Source organism: Emydura macquarii, unplaced genomic scaffold (assembly GCF_026122565.2).
Source record: "Emydura macquarii macquarii isolate MOO-44397 ecotype Brisbane River unplaced genomic scaffold, CSIRO-AGI_Emac_v2 contig_2768, whole genome shotgun sequence".
NCBI classification, from domain to species: domain Eukaryota; kingdom Metazoa; phylum Chordata; order Testudines; family Chelidae; genus Emydura; species Emydura macquarii.
The window spans coordinates 23752875-23779537 of record NW_027132905.1 but is presented as its reverse complement, the minus strand read 5'-3'; the positions used below and the strand labels follow the sequence as shown (position 1 = coordinate 23779537).

The window sequence follows — 26663 nt, the reverse complement described above, 5'->3', positions numbered from 1 at the left end:
AGGGCAACAAAAATGATTAGGGGGCTGAAGCACAGGACTTATGAGGAGAGGCTGAGGGAACTGGGCTTGTTTAGTCTGCAAAAGAGAAGAATGAGAGGGGATTTGATAGCAGCCTTTAACTACCTGAAAGGGGGTTCCAGGGAGGATGGGGCTAGGCTGTTCTTAGTGGTGGCAGATGACAGAACAAGGAGCAACGGTCTCAAGTTGCAGGGCGGGAGGTCTAGGTTGGACATTAGGAAAAAGTTTTTCACTAGGAGGGTGGTGAAGCACTGGAATGGGCTACCTAGAGAGGTGGTGGAATCTCCATCTTTAGAGATTTTTAAGCTGGGGCTTGACAAAGACCTGGCTGGGATGATATAGCTGAGCTTAGTCCTGCTTTGAGCAGGGGGTTGGACTAGATGACCTCCTGAGGTCCCTTCCAACTCTAATATTCTATGATTCTATGATCAAATATGATCTATTTGTTTAACACAATATCACATTGACTATCTTTGAAGAGGTCATATTATATCATAAACCTTTTGTGGCAGATATTGTCTCTTTTTATGTTTGAGGAAAGCCGCCATAGTATGTTATGGACACTAGCAGAATACAAATAATAGAGTGATCGTGCTGTAGACCTGACCATTTTGCTTCTAAAAGTGATCCACATTTTGTTTATAGATACACTAAACAGTGAAGTTTGAATGTGCCTATGTACTGAAAAATTGTCATGATGCCTTGTAACGACTGGGCAGCTGAGACATCCAGTGAGAAAGTACGGAAGAATGAAATTAAGCTAGAAGACCTTGCTTAGTCTATCATACTCAAATGGGAACCGAGGCTAGTAACTTAAATCTTAATCTGGCAAACCCTTGTGCATAGAGAGTGGTCCCATTGATTTTGATGGCAGTAATCACAGTGAGAAAAGTTAAGCACATGCATAAGTCTTTTCAGGATCAATACATAAGAGAATCCTAGACAACCACTACAAATCCCTGTCGAGCTTTTAAAATCAAAGAATTTCATTGTTTGTTGAAACTATGAAACAAAATGTCCTGTCCTGCATTGATTGACCAATATTTAAGAACTTCATTAATAAAGATATAGTTCTTCAATTTGTTTAGTATGATGATAAAAATTATAGCTGGGAAAATTTCTGGGACTCATAGTGTAAGCACAATTTTTTCCTCCCTTTTAAAAACGTCAAACTTGTAACATGAGAGAAAGATTTTTAACTTGAATCTTGGATTGTACTAACAATAGAAGCACTACACAATTCCAGTGGTCACGGGCATGAGAATTTTAAGAAGGATGGAAGATGGAAAGTCCATTCACTTAAGCTGTATTGTGCAATATTCCCCCTTACCCTCCAACCATCACCGCCATCTGATCTACTTCTTTATAATACAATTTAGAATAGTTGCTACTATTACAGCAACTGATACTTCTTTGCATATGATGTAGTTAAGAACTGTCTCCTAGGAATTTGCAAGTATAAGAAGGAATATTTTTTCTCCTCTTTGAAGAGTGGTTTGTATTTTATTTATGTGAGGTTTGGTAGATCATTCTCCTTTACTGTGATGGAGAGAGGTTCCTTCCCTTTCTGGTGTCATCCAGTGCATTGGCAGTGAGGGCACTTTTCTGGAGGTGGTTTGTGGTGTCTTCATCTAGCTATAGATGGCAGAGTTTGAAAGGGAAGGTGTGGAGGTAAGAATGAGGACTGCACTGACCTCTACTGAGATCCATAATGGGAGAGAGCTCTTTGCAGAATCAGGTAAGGGCTGGATTTCACCAGGTGAGTGTTGGAATCCTGTAGTTGTGCTTTGTATGAAACCAGGAGAATCCAGAAAAAGCTGCTGAGTGGAGCTGGCTGAAGAATGGAGAAAAAAATTGTTTATCAAAATTTGAAATGTTCATGATAAAGGTTTTTGAATGACTGGTTTTGAGACCTTCATGCTGGATGGCACATAAGCTGAGTGGGGATGTGTTCACTTCAATGCTATGCCAGCTGGTGATATCCTTGTCTTTAGTAAGTTGCACCATTTTGTTTTGACTTTTCTAGAGAACTCTCTCACTGGTGTTTGGTGGCCTGCCAAATGCTCTTCCTTCTCATGCCTCTACTCTCACAGTGCATGCATATGCATCTGCACTTTCTGAGGGAGACTTTTAAAGGCACAAATGGCAGTTAGAGGCCTAACTCAACCAATAGGGAGTAGGCTCCTAATTATCATTTATGCTATAGAAAATTTCCCTCTCTGCATACTGTCTCATTCTTCCAATTCCTCCTCCTTCTCTTTTCTATTCACTACAAGATATTCAGTTACTGTAAACTTAGAATAACCTTGCTGCCTTAAAACTAGTGATCAGTTTCATGCTTACAAATTAATGTTTTAATAATGTGTTCCAGTATCCAGGTATCAAAGTTAAGCTGACTGACTAGTCTATAATTCTCTAAGTCCTCTTAGTTCCCCATATTTCAGGGAACTCATTTGTTCCCTGATACCTTTAAGGGATTGTGTTCCCCTGGGTGCAGCCTTAAACCACCAGCCTGGGATTCTTTTTACGCTGCTTTGCTGGTGAACAGCAAACGACTCCAGGCTCTGCTCACATACAGCCCCTAGTATGTAAGGTTACACCCAGTTGAATACATGAATGTTATGTCCAGCCATCCCTGAATGTTATGTCACACCCACATATCCCCTGCCCCAGAAATGTGTCCTGCACTGTTCAGTACCCTCCTGGACCATGCAAGCTCATAGATAGTCCATCATTCCAGCAATGGGTAATGAATATGCACCAGTCTTGTTGACCTAAGTAGAGATTCCTAAGCATTTCAAACAAAACACACTGGTATAATAATAATAATACACTAAAACAAGTTTATATTCAGAGAAAGATAGATTTTAAGTGATTGGAAGTGGCAAAGCATACAAGTCAGAATTGGTTACGAAAGAAATGAAAAGATACAACCATAAGCTAATTCATAAACTTTACTTTAAACCAAGATAAATTGGATTTGAAGCCAACATTTTTCTCACCACACCAGCTACTCCAGACCCCAACTTGAGACCGTTGCTCCTTGTTCTGTCATCTGCCACCACCGAGAACAGCATGGTTATCCTTAGAGTTGATGGGAAAATGGAGATTTCTTTTTCAGTAGAAACTTTGCACTTTCATCCAAATACCAAAAACTGAAAATTGTTAGCAACTGATAGCTAACATTTTTGGTTTTCAATTTTCAAATGAAAAATCAAAAGCTTTCAAGGGAAGCAGATGCTTTCCACAAAAATAGTAATTCAGTCAAAAACCCAATTTTCTCTTTTAAAAAATTGATGGAAAATTTCACCTAGTTCTCATTATTAGTCTCTCATCACTTTAGTTGTCTTTTGCCACACTAAATATATTTTGCTTTTAATATTTCCTAACAAGTCTGTTCCTCCAGCCCCTTAATCAATCTTTTTGCTTTTCACTGAATTCCCTGCCCCTTATTGTCATACCCCCTCTGTTGGATGTTGACAGCAAGTGACTGTTGGGGTTATATTTCTTAGTCTTTTATTTTGATTCAAGACTGCCAGAGAAGCAAGTGGAAAATCAAACGCACAAAAAATGTGAATCCCAGAATGTCAGGATCTCTGTAACTTTCAGTGGGGTTTTGCAAAATTTCTGCTTATATACTAAATGTATATAGTTCTCCTTGTGTTGAATGTGTAAGGGCTAGTTTCCACTAGTGGTCTGCAATGTTTCAAGGTTAAGGTGCTTTTTTGCATTTTTATGATGGGAGGGAAAGGTGGAATGGAAGTTTGAGTTTTTTCCTGCCTGGAAATATCCAAAATGCCAAATCTAGTCTTTTCTGTTTTTACTGGAGGCCTCTTTGGGGGTGTACGAAGTTGTATCTTGTGAGCTTCTTAGCCCTTCACTGAAAGAAAGGATATATCTGAATTTTTTACTTACAACTGTTTGTAGTGTGTTTAGAGTTAAAGGTTAACAAAAACAAACCAACCTAGGGGTTTAATGATTCAGTGGGAGCAGAGTTAAGCTAGCACTCTCAAAATCCCATTCTAACTGCTCTGCATGTATGTGTTCCAGGGCCCTTTTTTGTAACGGAGGGACATAAAATAGACAATGTCAAGAAAACAGGATGAAATTACTTTCTCTAATGAAAGGGGAAAATGTGAAGCTCCAAGTGTATTGGAATTCATCAGATGTAAACTACAAAACTGAACTGTTCATCCACACTACCTCAAATTGGCATTTATGGTAATAGTTGCTGAGAACAGATTGAGACATGTAAGAATCAAGTTTTCAAGAACATTTTCATGAGTTGCAGATCAGTCTGCTTATCTTTAAAATAGAAATGAGGGAAGTAATGCTGAGAGAGTGGGATGATAGAATTCTATTTTAGACAATAACTGCAGATTATCTTTTTACAAGAATTTTTATTGCCCTTACATTTTTTTTATCACAGCACTACAAGCTTAACTTTTTAAAATTTCTATAGAATCCATTTGTTTCTTCTCCATTAATTTCTACTGGATATTCCCTAGGGAATATGACTCCTGGTACAAAGAAACAAGAAAATCCAAATACATCATAACCTAAATTGCTTCCAGATTCCATTTTAGCCCTGGAATTAGGGGGGAAAAATAATTGTATTTAAGTAGAGCTGGTCAAATAATTCTTTTTATATTGAAAGTTTGACCTTTTTGTTGAAAAAAATGAAAAATGCTTTTTAAAAAAATGGTTTGTTGGTAGCCCCAAAAAAGTTTATTTTTTCCAACCAGCCAAATAGTAAATATCTAACCATATTTATACCCTGAGAATTTTGTTGGTGTCAAATTATTGTTCAGGTTATCATGAATAAGCCATAATTATCCTAACTATACATCTACAGAAAACATATACCCTGTTCAGCTTCCCTCTAAGTTTCTTCAAGAAATTTTGTCATGAAGACACTGAAAGAGAGAATATGATCTTTTTAACATTGCTCTACCTGGGGATGATATGATTAGTTTAGATGCTAATAAGATAAGTAGTTCAGTATATCCTAAATTCATTTAAAGAGCTACTCTTGATTTAAGAAGTCTCCTTCTCTTACCTTCCACCTCTTTCTCCTGGAGAGAGCGAATTGGTTCAGTAACCTAAGTTACAAAAATATTTAACTCATCTCCATACAGTCACTTCATTCCTCGCTGGCACTGGTTATGACTTTTTCTTTCCTGCTCATCTTTGTTCACTCATCCTCCCATCCTCTCTCACCCTATTAGTCTGCTTTCTCCTCTTAAGTGTAGTCTGACCATGTAGGTTGTGAGACCTCTAGGGTAAGGACTGTCTTCTTCATTTTATGTCTGTACAATACCTAGCACAGTTAGGCTTTCATCATTGATTAGGATATCTAAGTGCTCCTGTAATACCAACAATAAATAATAATTCTGTTAATTGGTAAAAGTGAGACTATTCTGCAAGAATGTTTCTTCCTTGATGGATGCCTGTCATTAGAACAGGCTGTAATAGAAAATGTCACTGCAAACACTGCATTTAGTTCCAAATAATTCAGTAATCCCACTGCAAATAGAGGGTTTAATCCACTACTGCAAAAAGAGGAACCAAATCAACCTATTTGGAGAGAGTAATTTAGTTCTAAAATGTAAGCTTTGATTTGGGGGAAAGAAAGTTTTACAAAACCTTAATAATAAAAGTTCATGGGTTTTCATGATTTTTTAAAAATTCAGTTGAGACATTGAGTTTAAACATTCCTCTGCTTCCCAAACATGCAGCATTGTACCTACTGCATGAAACTCAGACAGCGAGACTTCATTAGTCTGTTTTCATTGTCCATGCTCAGTGAAGTGCAAAGATCATAAAGTGTTGAAATAAGATGTTACAGTGTACTTAGTGAGAAGTTAGTAACACACGTAAGGGCTTTCTTCTCTTATAATAGGACTTGTATTGTGTGACCCATCTGTACCTACGGTAGCCCATCTGAAAATGCCAAGGTCAGGGCAGGCTGCAGAAAAGGAGAGCAGAATATCCCAAACTGGTGGCTAACACTGCAGTTAGATTCACTGACCAATCACAAAGGGTGCTTCTGATCCCCACACTGGTTATCAAGAAGCTAAAAACAAAAAGTTTCACGGCCCTCTTTATTGCATTTCAGTCTCTGGCCCCCAATTAGCAGCTACTTCCAGTAAAGAGATAAGTTATTAAAACTCTATTCCCTTTATCAAAAATGTTCTGATCCTCAACGGGTCAGCCACATTGCCAGATCAATATAAGTTTGGATCTTACCCAAAATACCACACTTCCAGACAATTTTTTAGTAATTAAACTAATTAAACTAAAGGAAAGAAACAAATAATAAGAGAGATGATAAATGGTCAAAATAATCAGATACATACAACTGACTAATATATATATATCCTATTCTCCATAAAATTGTGGAGTTTTCAGGCTTGTACAGTTCCTCTGGTGCACATCCAGTACCTGGATGGGTCTCAGTCCTTTCACAGCTTCAGTTGTAGACAAGTTGATCTAGAGGTAGGAAGCAGGAATGAAAACAAAGATGGGATGGTGCAGCTGCCTTTAATGTCCCTTGCCATGTAGCTTGTTCCAAGCACAGTCACACAATACTTGGAAAAGTCTCGGAGTCCCTGTCCCTAGACATGTTCTTACATGTCCTCGTGACTCACACGGTGTAGCCCCTGGGTTCTTTCACTGGATTTATTGTACCTGTGAGTTCCCTTGATGGACCAGTAAGCAGGCTTAGTGCTGCTGCCATACTGTCTGGGGTGTTAGCCAGAAACATAGCACAAGTTGAAATACAAATATGCCAGACATATTTAGAACTTATAACACAAAATTGATACATACCTATAAACATGCTTATCAATCTTAGTGAATTATAATCTTTCCAATGGTACCCGACATGGCATATCTTGTATGAATTATAGTAATTTTGCAATATTGATATCAATAATATTATAAATGGTCACCCCTAATCAAGACAGCATCATACCCTGACAGAGCCCTTTTGACAGGCACTTTTTTTCAATTTCTTGTAATTTTGTTGGTGGTGAAAAGAGAGGGTCAAAGGTGGAAATGGAATATATAGGTGTATATAACAGACTTGTATATGACTGTTTTGGAAAGGAATCACAAATCACTAAACATATTCTAAAATAAGTCTCTGCCAAACTAAGTAGTATATGAAGTAGTACATAGTAGTTAGGATGTGTTCTTCTATTGGGTCACCCCATTTTAGCTGAAATTATACTCTTACTTGTAAATATTTGTATCATTCTGTTTGCTACGGTCTAATTGTGTGTGTGAAGAATAAGACACAAAATCACCAGGAAGTAACTTTTACAAGGGAAATGATATTTTGAGATGTTTTTTCACTTACCATGATTTAATTTGATCTTGGAACAATGGCCCCCAGCTGTTCCAAGACCATATAAACCCTGTATAGATGGAAGATCACGTGTTGGTCTACCCATGGTGGCAATCTAATAATGTACCAAGATTAAATGCTAGATTTAAATTAAATTACTATCATGCACATTACTGCAATGGATCAGCAATACAGCTAAAGAAGGAAACTTTGGGATTCCATAGCTAGTGATCAACTGCATTTTGCTTTGAGTTCAGGGTTCCTACTTGGACAGACCATCATGGCTAGTTTAATAGATAGCTGGGTGCATCACCAGCTCCAAATTGGATAGATGTTTACATTCCATTGGGGAACTAACAGCCTGTATATACTAGAAGAGTTAGTAGCAAATTACTGTATGAGGTTCCTTCTGTTTCTCTTTATAAAGATTTCTTGCCTGCTATAATATTCAGTTCATGCAGGATAATTACTGTATTTTTAGCTTTTAAATTATTCCGATGACTTCTAATAGCAAAATGTGTTTGAAATTTTCTGGAAAATATGTATGCCTAGGTGTATTTATTTTTACTTATTCTTTTAAAGCTGATTTATGTGACTCTTGATTGTGTGAAAAATTATCATAAAACATAGGGCAGCTATGAAAAAATAATCTGAGCTATTCACAACCAGTGCTGGCTTCTAAACTATCTGTAACCACTAAGGGGAAAAAGCCCTGGATGTCATTTTGGACAGCTCATGGAAAAATCTCTGGTCAGTGCACAGCAATGGTCAAAAAAGGAAACAGAACATTAGGCATTACAAAGAATGGCATAGGAAAGCAATGCCGAAAACGTAATGCTATTATATAAATCAATTTATCCCTCACCTGAAATACGATGTTCAGTTCCAGTCAGCCTGTATGAAGAGAGATTGAAAGGCGTTCAGAGATGGGCCATGAAAACTATTATGGGCATGGAAAAACTCATATCTCAAAGATAGCTGAAAAAGTCTGGGACTGATTAGTTTAGAGAGTGGGCAAATAAGAAAGAATGTGATAGTGGTATATCAAATAATGACTAGTGTGAGTAAGGTAGCTCAAGCACTTTTGTTTCACACACACACACACACACACGCTTTATAGATCAACCAAAGGCTGTCCAATGAAATGGAAAAGCAACACACTTTAAAACTGATCATAGGAATTTTTTTACATAATTAACCTGTGGAATTCACAGCCACAAGATATTGTTGAACTGTGAGCCTAGATTAAAAATAAATTAGCCTTTTATATAATTTATGGAAACCTCCAGTTACATCAGAAATGTTTAAAATAAACAAGGATAATAATCCCTCATTTTACAGGCTTTAAGCCAACCATTAACTGAGAGAAACAAGAATAAACGTTATCTATGGTAATATTATTAAATAATTGTGCATTAGTGGTTCCTAACACCCTCCTCTGAAGCACCTGGTAGTAGCCACTGGCTAGGAATGAATAAAAGCTAGATGGAGTGGTAGCCTGCACTAGTATGGCAGTTCCTGTCCAAGTGTCTTAGATAAAGAAAAGAACATTTGTATGTGATCTCTGGAAACCCAAATATAATAAAAACAATGCAGTATTTATTCATATTTCCCAGTACTAAAATAGTATTATGTGGAAGTGGGTGGGGTGGGTTATAAGGATAAACTAATACAGGGCATTTTTATATATAGACATGGTCAATGTAAGTTGAGAAGAAAGTACAGTCTGAGTAAAACAAGCAAGTATAAACACAATAGCTTTTCCTCATGGCAATGGGACTGCACAGGACTGAAGAATACTTCCCCATTTCTTTCTTTTGGGGGCTGTGCATACATGCGTGTGTGCCTATACATGTGTATGTAAGAAAATACTTAGGTGTTCAGTGAAGGGGTAGCACTGATAATTATTGGGATGAAAAGCATATAGCATAGGTCTCGGTCCTGCAAGCTCTTAAGCAGGTGTGTAGTTTTACTCACCAGGTGTAGGTCCATTGATGGACTATGCATGTGTGTAAAATTATGCATGTGTGCACATGTTTGCAGGGTCACAGTATGATTAATAAGATCTACAAGCTTCTCTTTGTATCAAAATGCACCAGTTTCTAGATCTACACATTTTCATTGATGCAAAAGTTAAAATGTTAGTTTGATGATTTCTTTTTTCCCCCTCAGAGTTAGTCCTGAAATGTAAAGCTTCTACATTGTCGTGCTTTCCTGTAATCTGATGTTTGGATCTGGGTTCTGGTTCTGACACCATCTTTGGGTGCATTACTACACTCATTTTGTTACCTTCTAAGGTTACCGCTATTGCTTGTTGAAAATTTTCATGTGGAACACTTGTTTTCTGTTGGAAAATGCTGATTCAGTGGAAACAAAATGTTCTGCCGGAATGTGTCTGTTACACTGACAGTTTTGATGGAAACCAAGCAGACTGGCAGGCTCTGTGGGCTGCTCAGTTGCCCCGCAGCCCACATGGTGGGCTGCTGGGCTACCTCTTTGACTTGCTAACCTGACAGCCCAGCTGGGCAGCCCTCCAGGCTGGCTGCTGGGGATCCTGGGGAGCATGTTTCATTTTGGAAACACAAAAATGAAACATTTGGCATTTCAGTTCCATGAAAAATTGTGAGGTCTGTGGTTTTTTGGTTTTGGGGAGGTTTTTTTTTTTTTACTGAAAATGCCAAAATTTCTCAGGATGGAAATTCATTTTCCTGGCCAACTCTAATTACCATTTCTCTTCCTCCTTTACCTCTCTCATGCCTCTTATATTCCTCTCTCCGCCCTCCCCACAGAAAAGTTTGTTGCATCGTGATGGAGCGGCTAAGAGATGAAACTCAAGACATTACTGTAGGCTTTGCCGAGGTCATGTGTTTGAGTCTGTAACTATTTACTTTCTAATTTTGTTTGGCACAACACATTTTATATTAGGAAGGACTAAAACAGATGCTTATTCATGGTGGTAAAATTGGAGCTGCAGTTTTTAAAGTGGCCATGAAACAAGGAAATGCACTCAAATGATTCTTATTAACTTGTATGATGTCTACAGTATGGGTGTCAGTTGACCTAATTTTGAGGTATATTGCTCATTTGAGACCCAAAGTTATTTATATCCTACCAAAAAAAATTGGTGTACCTTAACTTTTATTGTTGAAAACTATTTACCTCAAAGGTGCAGAATCATGGAACAGAGGTTACAAAAGGGGAATTATTTACTTGTGAGGAAGGAATCCTACAGCAGTTTGTTTTCCTGCTTGAATACTTTTTTCTCTCTCTCATTTTGGGTCTTTGTCACACGTTGTCTCCCTTTCGGCCTTGGCAGACTGCCAAGAAAGAGGTACCTGCAAGAATCATGTGCACATTTTCAGTGGCCCTTTAATTGTTTGGCCCTAAAAGTCAAGCTCTAGGAAGAAGTAACTTTGAAAAAAATGTCATACTAATGATGCACTAAGTACATACGGCAAGCTTATTGTATGCAAAAGGCCAATTGACTAAAGCAGCCCTTGGGGCTCTTTACTGCCAATGCAGACTAATGCATATGTCAATTCAGGGCTGATGACTTATTTTTCCTCCACCCAGAGCAATATTTTTTATTTCTAATTTTAATGTGTTTTTGTGCAATACACTTCCCTTTCCCTTCTTTTTGGAAGGAGTGTGTAGGTTGAAGTGTGCAGAGGCTACATATTAGCTAGACCAGACAGCAGTGTAATTACTCATTACTTTCTATGGTTTAGAAGGCTTTTGATGAGTCAGTCAAATTGCAAGCTGTCCCCATTTATTAGTATGGACCAGTAACTGATTACTTCTAACTGAAGCAAATGAGGGAAACAAGCAGGAAAGGGTGACTAAGGCTTTGTCTACACTAGCACTTTGTTGGTCAGAAGTGTGAAAAAACACACCCCAGACCAACATGAGTTTCATCAACAAAAGTGCTAGTGTGGACAGCGCTATGCCAGCAAGAGTGTTCTCTCCCATACGCAGAGAGCAGCTACACGGGAGACCTTACAGCGGTGCAGGTACAGCAGTGCAATTGGGCCACTGTAAAGTCTGTAGTGTAGATAAAGCCTAAGAGTCACCTTCCCTCCCTGTGATTTCCTGGAGGAAAAGCCCCTCCCACTGAAAACTAGAAAGAGAGAAATCAAGCCTGCAGCATTCTTTATGAGGATATCATAAATATTTGTATTATTTTTCATATGCATTTTCCATAAGGAGGAAAAACACCTACAGCCTGAGAATATGGTTCAAAACTGCCAGACTGCAGTTACTATAGTGCAAAATAATCTGAGCAGTTCTGGGTACAGGAAAAACACTTGTTTCTTTATCCCCTGCCTCCAAGATGAGATGATATTGATATGCTTCCCTGATAACACTGCTGCTTAAGGTGAGATCAAATGGACCATGCATAACCATTAATATGATTTTTTTTCTTCCTCTGTAAAGAGTTGTACATTTGAACTATATTACCTGGTGTGAATATACCTTACTCTGTTAGGCTGAAGAGTGCGCACATTTGAATATCTGGTGTTTACTCCAGTATTATACCTGTCTGCCTACACATCCTAACTATTCTGGGCCATGGAGTTTAGACAGGGTAAGTGTAGACTATTTGTCTTCACAGTGAGGCATCTGGAGCCAGCTTTTGTATTAACTACTGAAACAAATATGTAGCAATCAGTATGTCAAAACTCATAAGATTTCACAATATTGAACAGGGGCCTTAATTTGCTCTACATAAACAAAATGTGTCATCCAAAGCAAATAACACTTTTACTTGAAGGCACTAGGAAATGTAAACAATAAAGGAATGTAATCAAAGGATTCAATATAGTTCATTCCAGTGAATTAGACCCACAAACTGAGTACCAAAGTTGTGATCTTAGCTAGTGGCTCTTCTCATTTCTCTAAGTGTTATTTGTTGCATAGCTATGTAATAGACAAAGGCGAACACTTCAGTCTTAATATATGTAATGCATAATCATGTAAGAGTACAGTGGAATGACCTTTTGGGGTGAAATTTACCAGTGTGCTAAGGATCCCATACAAGGTTGACCATTTTAGACCTTCTTATGCTGCTAGTATGCATCTTATATGGTACATTATAGAGTATTGCATAGGCCCTCTGCTTTGAGCTGAATTTAACCCAGAGTGAACTCTGTCAGAATAAAACTTGTATGTCTCCTCATATAGGAAAAAATCTCTGAACTGCTTCAGTGCTTTGCAATGTTCAAATTCCAATTCTGTTACTCTATTTGGTCTTTTGCGTTACAATAGTCTAAGATCCGGGCCTCACTGTGCTAGACACTCTACATAGAAACATAGTAAATACATCATCAGTAACACATCCCTTGTCTAAACAGACAAAGCATGGGGGGAAAAGATTGTCTGCTTGAGGCGCAGACACATGTTTCATGACCTCCTTAAAGTCACACAAGAGTCTGAGACACAGCTGGCTTCCAAACCTAGTTCTCCTGAGTTTCCGACAAGTGCCTTAACCACAAGACCCTCCTTTCTCTGTTTACATTTATTTTGATGTACTGAAGGGGCTTATCAGGCTTGAGGCACCCATAGTGACATTGTTCCAAGAAACATGACTTCACTACAGCAGTTTTTAGTGTGTATTTACATGCATATCAATATATGTTAAAATACAAGCCATGGTTGCCAATTAACCTTTACAAGGAAACTAGTTCAATGAACTGTTAAGAGTGGAGACCTGGTAACAATTGAAATAGCTGGGGTTGCAAACTTAATTTTGAGAAGCTTATCATTCTGTGAAATGATAAGGCCTGGAAAATTTCATTGCAAAAGCTGGTCTCTGTCTCAAGATGATTCTTTCTTTTTGGAAAGCCTGTTTGGCGGAGAGGAGGGAAGGCTGAGCTGTTTGAGTGCATTGAGGGTGTGTCTGTCTGTCTGTGTCAATAAAGTTGGTGTGATTTTTCAGAAGTGTTAAACACCATACAGCTCCCACTGAAGTAGGTAGGAGTTGCAGGTGCTTGGCACCTCAGAGAATCAGAACATGTATTTAAGTGCCTGCCTTCAGATACTCACGTTTGACTATTTTACTCTAAGAGACTTACCCAAGGACACATAAGAAACATATTGCAGAGCTGAGAACAGAGTGCAGGTCTCTGCTGTGGCAGACCCAGAGATTTATCTGCTAGTCCACAGTGCCTCCCAGGAAAATTGCTTTAAACATGTGTGCTTAATTAGGCATTTTGCAAACCTACCTCTGTAGATCACTTTGAGATTGCTGGATGAAAAAGCTCTAAATTTTTCAGAAGGTGCTACTAAAAACAGACACACAAAGTGTAAATCTACTCTGCAATTAACACATGTGGCTGACGTGGGTCAGCTGACTTAGGCAGCCGGGCTGTAAAATTGCCATGTGGATGTTTTGGGCTTGGGCCGGAGCCTGAGCTCTGGGATCCTGTGAGGAGGGTAGGGTCCCAGAGCCCAAGCCCAAATGCCTACACTGCCATTTTACAAACTTGCAGCCCGAGTCAGCTGACCTGGGCCAGTCACCTATGTTTAACTGCAGTGTAAACATACTCTGAAGGACTTGGCTAGGAGGTACTGTGGCAATGTGGGTTAAATACTGATTCTAGAGCCATGAGATTTGGATTCTACTCCTGAGTCTGCCAGCAACTTGTTCTTGACTAGGGCACTCATCTAGTCTCTCTGTACCCCAACTGCCATATCTATGAAGGTGGGTATGGTATGTCTGAGTAGCTCCCTTTTACACAGGGCTCTGAGGTGAGATGAAAAGTACTATGCAAGTGCAAGGTATTAGCTGCATTTCATAAATGGGAAAACTGACAAAGGTTTATTTAATTTCCAGGTGTGTGTATGTGGGAGAGATACTCTAGTCTAGCTCATTAGATATAGATTTTGAATCTAACACTTGCTCTGTGATCTGAAATAAGCTACTTAATCTCCATACAGATAGAAACATATAAATTGCCATACTGGAATCTGACCTATGGTCCATCTACTTCAGTACCCTGTCTCTGACAGTGGCCAGCACAACATGCTTTAGAAGTGTAAGAAATTCTGCAGTAGACTGATGTGGGGTAATATACTCCCATTGAAGTCTCTTCCTATTCTGTAATAATTAGAGATTGGTTTAAACCCTGAGGTGTGAGCGTTTATATCCCTCCCCAAACATCCTTTCTGTCTGCATTAACTATAACAACTCTGGATATTTGTTAGCCACATAATGTCCAGCTTGCTTTTTGAACATAGCCTTTCCATCTGACATGCACAAAAGGGAACCCTTGCAACATAAAATGCTGAAAGTGTGTCTTAGGTGACAGAAAATCTAGTGTAGTATGTGATTAACCGTGTTTAACTATATGGTAACAAAGGAACAATTAGAACTGTGTCCAGTCTTAGCTGTGGCACTTCCTACCTTTTGGGTGCTCCGAGACAAACTTAATGTTACATTAATATAGTGCTTTGTAGTTCCCATTTGATATCTTTAAATATTTGTGTTGCCCAAAACAGCAAACATTAATTTTATCTCTGTAAAAAAAATTATGCCAAAACAACTAATGATTTTTAAAAGTAGCCACCCAGGAAGGCAAATGGCACTGGCAGCATATTTTTCTGCCATATGGGGGGAGGTTATCAGAATCCAAATCGGGTTCTCCTTGGAATGACGTTCCAGGAGGGCTGCAGGGGAATCATAGAATACACTGCAGGAGTGGGAAGAGAGGGGATGAGGGAATGCCTGTGCTTGTTGCTCTGAGATGGTACAGGCTGATTTCAAAGAGAGCCACCTCCAGTCTGTAACCAAAGGAAACATTCCCATGACTTGGAAGGCTATGTACTGGTGGAGGTGGGAATGGGGTATGAGGATCCCAGGGGACTGTTCAAAATAAAACCTCAGGACTTCTGCTTTTGAAACAATGGTGCTACTTTTGTCTGATTATAAATGTTTTATCCAGTAGTTTGTGTGTTATAGAGCATAGAGTATTATGGTGAAACAGTACTTCTGTGCAGAATATCCTTCACTAGAAATGATCACAGAAGTTAATCACAGCTGAAATGAAGTTGACTTTGTTTCCAGAATTAGACCTCAGAATCTTCCTTTATACAGTTCTTCATGTGGGAGTTGTGGGAGGCAACTAGGGAGAGGTGATCTGTGGGATCTCTGGTAGATTCATGTTTACATGGGAAATGTTCCAATGACATCGGAGTTAAAATATGCAGTGGGTTGGCTTTTAATGAGATGTGACTCCACTGACTGGATCAGTGCCTGTCTGAAATAGCTTGAGTAACTTTCAGAGCAATTTCTACAATTTTGGTTAAGTATAAAGGAGGGTAGAAGCTCATTTCCATTTATGCAATGGTTAATTTTGTTCATGAAACAGCTCGTGAATTTGTTTAAAGTGAGCTGCTCCAAGATGACTTGTTAAAGTGTCTTTCACCATATTTGGGTAATCTAGGAGTCTCAGCAGCCCAGAATGCTTCAGATTTGGAGATACCGTATATAAAATCTGTACATGTGTTGGCCACAATAGTCGTACAGTAGTGTTTTGTATTAAAAAAGCGATGGACTGTCCTTAATATTTGCAAAGTGCTAAGGGTTTCTGCCTGTGAAATCCAGCACCAGAATCCCACCAGTGTCAGGCATTCAGCAGAGATTTGTGAAAGTGGTCTCAACCCAATGGTATTGGACTCTTCCTGTCCAATAGCTCTGTTCTGGATGTAAGACAGGGAGAGAAAGCAAAAGGTCATAACCTATGGATGTGACCTGAAAGTGAGGAAATTTAACACCAGAGAGTTATTCTCATTATTGGGGTATTGCCGTATGTAAGACGAATGACTCTGGGATAGCTGGAATGGCTGGGCTGTGGAATCAGGAACTATGAAGCATAGGAAAGTGGGGAATTTATCTACTTATTGTCTCACCCTCCTATCCTGGGTATCTCTACAGCTTGCCACCTTGGAACTGGGTTCCTGGATTTTGATGTAGTTATATAAATTATGGTGATACCTAAAGGCCTCATCCAAAATTGAGGCCCAATTGTACTAGACATGCTAGAACACATGCCATCTCTGCCTCAAAAAATTTTAAACTCTTTAAAATCTAAAATCTGTGATGCTGCAGTACGGAACCACTGTGCGAGGGCACAGTCCCATTTACCTCAGTGGAGCTCTCTGTGGATGCATGGCTTCACCCTCCTCCATCATAGTGCAGGATCAGCACCTCCATGTTCAAAACTGACCTCAAAGGCCTTCTGAAACCTTCACCACTCAGCCCTGGTTGCATGGTACTGGAGCAGGCCCTATCATTAACATTCTCTTCTGCCTGCCTGCTCTTGATCAGTTTCCTATATAATAGGAGGCTTGCATTGAAGATCATTGTCAACATTGTTTACTAATAAACTAACTCTTTGAAATAGTACTAAAATGCTATCATTTCTTCCTATGTCTCATCACATACTGGAAACTGTTCAAAGGAAAATTAGAGTGGGAAAAAGATTGTATGATAATACAGACGGAGCATTTATTTCCTATAGAAACTGTCTATGAATATTATCCCCAGTTGACAATAATAGGTTCTGTCTTTAACTGGAGTGCATAGTTGAGAATTTAATCAGTGTAGGGTGTGTACTTTTTACAGTGAATGGGTGGGTCTGTTACTTGACTGGCAACAATTTCTCTGTTAATCACTGTTGGATACCCTAAATCAGGTTTATATAATCTCATTTGTACCGCATGTGCTCAGTGAATCAAGAGCATAATAATAAACAGTTCCTTTATTCTGTCATAAAGAACTGCCAATTTAGGGGCCAGTTCCACTAAAATTAGATTTGGCTCCTTCACAATGCTGTACAAGTCTTAAAAATACCAGGTTTTTAGGGGCACTTTTACCATTTGGAAACCAGATGTAATTTTAATGAATTGAGCCCCTAAATTGCAACTTTATCAGAACATCACAATCAGAGTTGGGTGAAAGGGTTTGGATTGAAACTTTCAAGACCTTGCTTTTCAAATCTTCACTTAAAAATCAAATCAAGCCAAACCCCAAAGGAACTTTTATTTGAAGTTTTAAAAAATCTATTTGAGTAACTACTTCATTCTCTTTCATTCTTATGTCCCTGCACACTTCAGGTTCCAAACTGGAAGTGCCTACACATCACAAGATGTTGTTTTAGGGAAATTACTAGCCCAGTTTTGCAATCTGAAGTGGTTCATAAACTTTGGATAAGTATCTGAACCTGAAGAATGATCAAAGCTTCTCATTCTTTTGAGGGTCTCCCCTTTCTACTCATAATGTTTAACAATTCAAGAGCTACCAACCTAGCCTTGATTTAAAGTGCAGCTCAGGGAAAATTATTTTAAATGTATGAATAGTAAGCAAAGGTATGCTTCTGAAACCAAGCCACATGATAATCTTACACCTTACGCATCTATGCATCCGTAAAAGTTGTTCAAATATTTTTATTATAATGCACACTAATGTATGGTTTAACTTGTCTCCAAAAACAAACAATGTGGACAGTTTTAATTTTTAGAATTTAAACAAAAGTGGCCTCTACAATTACAGAACAGGAAAAGTGTTCACAATTTTGAGATCAGCGATATTAGGGAAATGTTGTCAAAGATCAGTTTGGTTAATTAAATCATTTTGGTTTATTAAAAATGATATACTCAAAGGGTACATTGAAAACAGCCTACAGCAAATGCAAAGAAATGTGTGATCAGCACAAAGTTCAGAATGTTTTTAGCACACAAGTGCATTGCTCAACAGAGTGTGCATATTTCAGACCACAAACTATTTTTGTCTAGACTAAGTCCACATAAGCAAAATAAACTGAAAGGTCCTATCTATTCCATAAAATCAATTATTTCAATGAACCTGATTATAGCACAGTAGTTCTATAACATGGCTTGTTCCAGCAGCATAGATAGGACACAAAGTGGGTTTTAGTCATGAGCCAAAATCTTGTTTATCTTTTGCAAAAGTCCAAGGAATCCTGTCTAAGAACATGGTTCTGTCCATTGCACACTCCAAGACAAAACTATTTTAATTGTGTGTGTGTGCAGGAGAGAGGTTAAATACCTTTTGTAGATCTGGGTTTAAGTATTTTGCCTATCAAGATCACACTCAAACAAGACACTTATTAGAACTGGGAATAGAATGCAGGTCCCCTGATTCCCCCAGATTTGTAATTAATCATTTGATTATGCTACCATACACTGCGCTGATGGATTTCAGGTTTTTCCACTACCACCTTTCAAACCTTTTCTTAACCACAGCTTTACAACTTGAGACCACTTAGTTCCTGATGACTAATACACAGTAACTAGAATCTAGGCTCCAAAAAAGGTGCAAGACACCCTGAGAAAAGCAACAAGAGCTTGCCTGGGGCTAATCAAATGAAAAAATAATTGACATGTAAAATAGCCTATCTTAAAATGTGGAATTTCTACAGTGGTAGTAAGATTACCTATACCTGATAGAAAGTGAAGGGAGTACATCTGCTTTAAAATTAACAGCAGACCTAACTCAAAAATTTGATTAGTTTGACAGCTGAATCCTTTTGTGCAATAGATTTTCTCCAAGAAACAGGTGTAAACTGTTAGAGTAATGTCATCTGTTATATTAGAATAGTAGTATAACAACAGGGCATTGATATCAGAAAGTGAGGCTACACAGCTAGAGCTGAGGTCATTGGCATGTTAATTACATCAGCCAAATGAATTGTGGAATTTGTTGTGGCAATTAATTCCCAGTGGGTGCAAACAGAATCACTTGGCCCTCAACCAAACACAGCTGGGTAATAGTGCAGCTATTAGTGACTTGTTTTAAACATGCTCCAGAGATCCTATATCCATGTAATTTTAAATTGCTACATCATAGGATCTATGTTCATAGATTCATTAATTCAGAGGCCAGAAGGGACCATTGCGATCATCTAGTCCTTGTCTACATTAGGAGTTACTGACCTAGTATATATTAGCAAGGTGAATCGAAGAATTCTTCCACTGGCCTAGTGCTGGGGGGTTAGGTTGGTATTGCTATCACCCTTCAGGGAGGTGGATTACCTACACCAACAGGAGAAGTGCTACGCTGCTGCAGCTGTGCTGCTGCAGAGTTTTAAGTGTAGACATACCCTTGTCTGGCCTCCTGTATGACACAGGCAATAGAACTTCCCCAAAATAATTTCTAGAGCAGATCTTTTTAGAAAAACAGTACACTGGTTCTTGTTACCATTTTATTTTTATGTCCAAACAGATATTGAGAAGGTCTAGCTAGAGTGAGACTGTCTGTTTCATCTGTTTCCTTGCTTTTATTGGTTGAAAAAGTTAACTTTACTTTCTAATTTTTTGTCTTTTTAATGACAAAAAAGCAAGCAAACAAAAACATGTATGTAAGTATTGCATTCCCAGTGGAATTACAATGTCACCTCAAATAGGATCCAATATAATCTCTATGGCACATTAACTTGTGTCTTTGATATTAATGGTGGGGTATCAGTATATGCCCAGCCCTAGTACATCTTGGAAAGTATTGTGACTGGGCTGTTCAGAATTTCTTCAGCTGAGCTCTCTTGGGTTGGTGACTTCCTCAGACAACAGTCCTGTTAGAAATTGGGTGTGCGTGTGTATTTATACCTGCCCCTGCCCTTCCCATAGACTTATTGGTATTACAGCGGCTCTGATCTTCCATATTAGATGGGCATAAATTATGCTTTATGGGAAGCATTATGATGCATTGTGTCAATATGTAATGTATGGACCCATAATGTGTGGAGAGTTGGCACAGTACAGCGGAAGTCTGTTATGTTAAAGGGACAATATGAACTTGAAATCAAGGCTGCTTAAAATAGAAAAGCAGTTTCTGGTACTATACCTGCCCTTTAGTCCCCCAACCAACTTTCTTTTGGTGTTACAACTGCATTTCCTTTTTGAAATGATATTTTGTCTCTCCACTGCTGCTATGTGAAAAATCCACACAAAAAAGGCGAAACAATGAAATGACTATACACAAAATGTTCTCAAAGGTACAAAGTATAGAAACTAAAATGTTCCCCTGCCCCTCTATCTTTGTTCTTGTCAGCCATAAACTTTTTCTTAAAATATGACACCACTTCACTACCACAGGTGTAGCTCCACAATTGGAGTAACAGTGGGAGCACTATTGGAGACAGGCTCTCAGTGTTGTATAACCCAGTTTTGGTCAGGCGTAGACAACAAAGAGGTTAAAAGGCTGCTGCACTGCTAGTAACAATAGTAAGAAATTTTAAGGAAAAACTTCTAATGCAGATGCAGTATAAATGATAGTAATCCTAGAAGCAGCCTGTAGGGGAAAAGGGAATCAGAAGTGTGAAGTGATGGTTAAACTGTCTGCATCCCTTCAACACATAATCAAGAGAGCACCAAATTAAATTATGATACCCTAAAGGTCATGTGACATACTCTGTCTGACAGCAGCTGGAAGGGTTCTTTCTTGCACAGGTAGATAGATGAATGCCTGCTAGCTCTGCTCAAGCTGGTGCTCTAAAAATAGTTGTGTGGTGATGGCAGCGTGGGTGGCAGCCTAAGTACAATCCACCCCCGGAAGATGTATTCAGGTGGGTCACCTGTGCCACTGAAATCACACTGCTATTTTTAGTGTGCTAGTTTGGGCAGATCTTGCGGGTGTCCACCCATGGTGGGAAGCATCCTCCCAGCTGTGTAGTGATTCTCTGAAAGCCTATTATGCCAGTGCAAAATTCAATGTATAGGTCTTGCCATGCTCGGTTGCACTGGGGCTTGTTCTCATCTCATTTACACCAGTTACACAACTTGACAACTGACTCGCACCAGTGAGAGAGAATATCTCTGAAATTATAACTACCCTTTACGTTTTTCTCATCCAAGCAATACACAGTTGCTACTTTTCTAAGTAAGCTAACATGGTTATTGTTTTTAAGCCTTTTCATACAGCTTGTATTTTTAATGTACTATGCAACAAAACCCATTTACAAACAAGCTCAAGTGGATTACGCAGGGTGACTTTATCAATGATAGTGAGAGGAAAGACAGTCCAGTAGTTCAGGTGCTAGCCTGTGACTCTTGAGACTGGGAGACGAGGGAACAATTCCTTGCTCTATCATAGACTTCCTGTGTTACCTTGGTCAAGTCACTTAATGCCTCAGTTCCCTCATCTGTAAAACAAGGTTAATTGCACTGCCCTACCTTGTAAGAGTGTTGTGAGGCGCTCATTTATTATAGCGGTGATTTTCAATCTTTTTTCATTGGTGGACCCCTAAAAATTTTTGAATGGAAGTGTGGACCCCTTTGGAAATCTTAGATATAGTCTGTAGCCCCCAGGAATCCATAGATTACAGGTTGAAAACTACTGTATTATCCCAATAAGGCTATATAAGTACTTAGAATACCCAATGGCAGTAGTTGAAATCATTGACTAACAACTAGTGTCAGCAAAAATGTGAGACTGCTAATTGCCAGGAACTTCGGCCTGTGACAAAACATTGGTTAGAAATCTCTGAAAATAGAGTGTTACAATGGAAAAATGATAGATTTAATTATAGTGGATTCTCAGGGACACAGGTGTAGTAATATGTATTTGGTGTAGCGTGCCCTCCCCCCCAGTATCTCTCCACACATACACAATCTGCCAACACTGTTTGTGTACTGTACAATAATATTCTGGTATGCTTAAATTAAAGAACTACTATTATTTTTGATGCCACATAAATTGGAGGGAATCAAGAAATTTCACTCCCATTTTTTGCTGAAATTTGATTTTTTGTTGAAAAAGTCCATCTAGTTAGGTCATATTGGTTATACAGGGGACAAGCCTGCTGGATTAACAGCATGAAGGCACTTTTAGTGGGGAATGATTGTATCCACACCAGGAGCTAGTGTGGAATTACTATTGCACTTTAAATTAAACCTTATTTGCAATAACTTTCACATATAGCCAGACCCTTCAACCCATATATTTAAAATTATTTAGTTATTGCTGTGCTCATCATTGCAACACCTACCTGACTTGGGAGTCAAAATCCCATTAACAATCAATGGTTATGTTGCCAGGCTGAGCACAGAAACATCTAAATACCTTTAAAAATCTGAGTCTTAAAGATTTATTTAGTAAACCATCAAACGGCTGGAGATGGAAAAGTCCTAAAATCATCACCTGAGAGCTGGAGTGAATATCTCATGTATGATTCAAGCTTTCCTAATTTCAGCTTGATTCAAGTGTACCAACTTTTAATCACAGCGTCGCTTGTTCGTGCATTATCTAGTTCCATGGCACTGCACGTAGCTACTTAAGTGAAATTTAACTTTCATCCACTGGGGGGGAAAACACCTCCTAACAGTACTTGTTACAGCTCTTAATAAACGATAGGGCAAGCTCCAGAGCAATAGAGAGAGTCGGCAAAAATGTATTCTGTGGCTCCTGAGTTGTTGACCACAGGAGGGGAAGGGGTTTCCGGGCTTCCTCCCCTCACAAATAAATCACTCTCCGCCGCTCCCCTCGTACGTGGGGCCGTGAGAGCCCAGGGCCCAGGCAGCCTGGCAACGCAGCGAGGCTGCCCACACCTCCTTGTCTGTAGTCATCAATCACGCAGGTAGGACATTTAATTTCATTAACACCCCTCTTGACCCCTGGACTGGGAGAGGCTGGCTGGCTGGCTCGGGGCCAGGCGCCCGCCAGGCTGCAGAGGTACCGCAGGATCGGGCGGGACTCTGGCGGGAGCCGGCTGCTGTTCACCCACTCAGCCCAGGCACTGTCGGAGAGCCCGCTGCCTGAGCTGCGCCGGCTCCCTCCACCCACGCCCTCCGTCCCGGATTGGAGGAATCCACGGGCCGGGCCGGGCCGGGCCGTGCGCCGGCCGCGGGCGGCTGTCGGCAGCAGCCAGCGAGCTCAAGGCGGTCGGTCACGGTGCCCCCTACGCGGCTCCGCCTGCCCGGGGCTGGGAAGAGCCGGAGCCGGGGGAAGCCGAGGAGTCCGCACGCGGCGCGGGCCCGGCAGGATGATTCTGACCCGTGAGTGGGCGCCGGGCAGGAGGGGACGCGTCCGTGAGCGGAGCAGCGGGGCCGAGACTGATTCGCGCCCAGCCCCGCCCGGGGGGACGCTTGGGGCGCGGCTCGGGTCTCGGCGGGATGAGCCGGTCCGCGGGGAGCGCTCGGTGCGCTGGGGGCCGGTGCTGGGGCCGGCCCCGATGCTCCGCTGCGCCAGGGGGTGACTTGGTCCCGCTGCTCTCCGCGCGTTTGGAGGGGGCTGGCCCGAGCCGCTGCCTGTGGGGCGGGGAAGGTCTGTTTCTCCTAACCTTACTGAATAGGACCCCCCCCCACTCCTCCGATTTATTCCTTCTAGCGCGGGGGTCGGTATTTGGGGGGGCTTTGAGAGCACAGCGCGCGGGTCGGTATTTTTTTTTTGGGGGGGGGGGCGGCTTTGAGTTGGGCATTCCCTAGTTTTTTTCACCCTTTCAACTGAAGTCTTTCTGCAGTCGGGCTCCTGGCAAGAGGAGAGCCTCGCTTTTATTTTTCCTGGCGTTTTTCTGTTGCTGAACAACTCAGCTTTAAAGCGTTTAGATCAGTGGCCAGGATTCTTCAGCGACCAGCTTGACCTTGACATTACTGCTTGGGTGTCTCCTGCAATACACGCTGTTGGGTAAACTGAGGTACAGAGCAGTTCCATGACTACTACTGTACTTCAGCTCATTTACAGCTAAAACCTCTTCATCCTCCTTATAACTGCAACATCACAATCCTCAAGTGTATTGAGTTGAAAACAAGTAAATAGGCATGTGTAAGGGGAGGTCGCATTTCCCCTCTCACCTTGCCAGGAGATTATGCTTTAAATATTTGGTGGTAATTCACAAGGTGCTGCTCAAATTCATAAGGTTCCAGGGGAGGTTACAACTGACATTGCAGAGCTGAGCCAGAACAATATAGTTGTATCTCCCTCCAGGATATACTAGAAGACTTGATCCCAAAGACAGAGTTGTAATGCAGATGGCGTATATGCTGGCCTGTAGTGATATTGAACCAATGAGAGCAGTACTCCAGACTAAACAGAACCTACATTTTAAGGAAAAATGAAATGTTTAAAGGATTTGATGACACACACCTTTAATGGAGATGAATGGCCAGAAACAATTATATCCAGTGGTTAAGTGGATTGTTCTGTAGAATTTTTTTTCTAGAACTACAAGTGCTTGTAAATATATTTGGTTGGTGAGAATTCAGACGGATACTGCTGGGTTATTTTTTTTTTTTTTTTTTTTTTTTTACGTTTTGTTTTTTTCTGCTATTACCGTAGTCTACATCCACTGATTTCTAGATTTTATGTACATTTTAAAATCAATTTCTTGTAATAGCTCTTTTGGTAGTCCACTCTCAGATGCTTACTCTGAGAAATTTGCTACGCTGTCTGTATGAAATTTCATTAGTTAAAAACTTAGTAGCTTATTTTACTGTGTGCCTTTTGAAAAATTAACCAATTGCATTCACATATATTGGCAAAGATATTGTCCACTGACTTGGATTGCAGAGCTGGAAGTAAGGCTTGGCTGGGATATGTTCACCTGTAGAACTGAAGAATAGATAGTTAGATCACCAAGTATTGATGGTCCTACAGAAGTTGGAGTAGTTTATCTTAGTGGCATCAAACATTCCTGCTAGATAGTTGATATTTAATACTTTTTGGTTATACAATGTTGCATTTTAGTGATCCAACAGATGAACCAGCATTATCATGAAGTGGGGAAGGAAAACCAACTTTTTTTGCCTCTACATTTTGTGGATGTTAAATTCAGTAGCCTAATTTAAAAAAAAAAAAAAAAAATCCTACTCCCTTTCTTGTCCAGGGCATAATAACTATTTTTGTTGCGCTAATAAAATACAATTAGGTTTTATTAATTAGCATTATGTGAGAGTTAAGTGAATATACTTATTTACTCCCATTCCCACCACTATGGGCTAAATCTTCTTGATGACAGTTTTATAAACCACTGATTGTTTGGCTTACTATTTTAAACAGGGCAGGGGAAACAGTCGGTTTTGTAGGCAAGGCATTCCAACCTTGAATATTGGTCACATGTTGACCCTAATCTTAAATAAATGGCACCTGCTTAAGAAGTAACACTTTCTGGCATTGCCAGAGGCTAGAAATCTGGTTTGTGGTACCTGTTGGGATTTTGGTGTACAGCTGGGTAGCATATTGGGATCTGAGTGAATCTAGTTCAATGTATGTGTTTTTCACAGAACGTGTGTAGATGGCAATTGGCTTCCTAGGGACTGAACCAATATGAAATTTTATAGATGCAATACGAAATAACAGACCAAGGATGTCAGGAAGGACTAAGAAGTTTGTCTGCAACCTGGTGCTATATCAACCCCAGAGTTAACTCCACAACTTGAAGCAAAGCTAACAATGCAGCCATCCAAGAGGCTGCACAAAGAGCCTGCTACCTTTGTAGGAGCTAGGATAGGCTAATTTGCAATAGGAAAAAGGCATTCCAGACTTTGGCATCTGGCTGCTGCAGCTGCCAACCATGCCCTGTGCATATTGACTCCAGTTTTGGAGTAAATGGAAGTGTTTGGGAAGGACAATAGATTTCAGCATTGCCAGTAACAGGAGGAGGCAGCAGCATAAAATTAGTATTGGGGGGGCCGTCTCTTCTTTGCTGTTTTAAATCAAGCAGGTTCCAAAGAGTGAATTTTTTTTTTGTAGATTTGTCTTGCTGTCCTAGTAAGATTAGCGTATTATGGAAAAACAATCCTTCATGTATCATATAGGGATCAAAAGGGAACAAAACTCTTTTGAATTCTTTCTATTGCCTCACATATTGGTGTCCTAACCTAACCATGTAAAGTTAGAATTAGTCCTACACTAATTGTTCTCTCCTTTGTACCTTCTGTGAGTGAGGATATGCTATGCTTTCTGGGGAGCTGTGAATGTTGAGCAAATCTTACTCTTCATAACAATTTCTTATGTATTTTACTGCTGCTGAAATGGAGAGTCTTGGGATAGCTGGTATAGAGTTACTGTAAACAGCAGGCATGCTCATAACAGTTCTTGCACATGCACCTGCAAGGTTTTGGAACAACTTCAAATTTCAAAGCTTTCCCCCTTCAATGTGCTTAAACCCTGATCACCATCTAATTGTTATCCATTAAAACTGGAAAACTACATTGTGTTATAACTAAGGAGAAAGATGTGCATTTACCTTGATCTTGATAATGGAGATGTGATAGTTTTCAAATGCAGGAAAGCAGTAATGAGGGACAACTATTTAAAAACCCTCAAAATAATACATTAAGAATG

The 26663-nt window shown here is 39.8% G+C and overlaps 1 protein-coding gene across 4 annotated transcripts in view; it reads left to right on the top strand.

Moving 5' to 3' along the window:
• The window catches only part of LOC137165376 (rho GTPase-activating protein 7-like), a 145134-nt gene that overhangs the window by 88010 nt on the left and 30461 nt on the right, over positions 1 to 26663 (top strand). The window contains exon 1 of one of the 4 annotated variants that reach the window (XM_067566627.1): positions 22724 to 22959. The exons of 1 other annotated variant lie outside the window; for it this stretch is intronic. Coding sequence is in view for 2 of the 3 variants with exons in the window: in XM_067566624.1 (XP_067422725.1) it covers positions 23495 to 23645 (151 nt within the window). In the remaining variant the exon portion in view is untranslated. Of the gene's footprint in view, positions 1 to 22723; positions 22960 to 23015; positions 23378 to 23406; positions 23646 to 26663 lie in introns of those variants that run through there. 2 more of the 4 variants (XM_067566626.1, XM_067566624.1) reach the window with 2 other exon arrangements.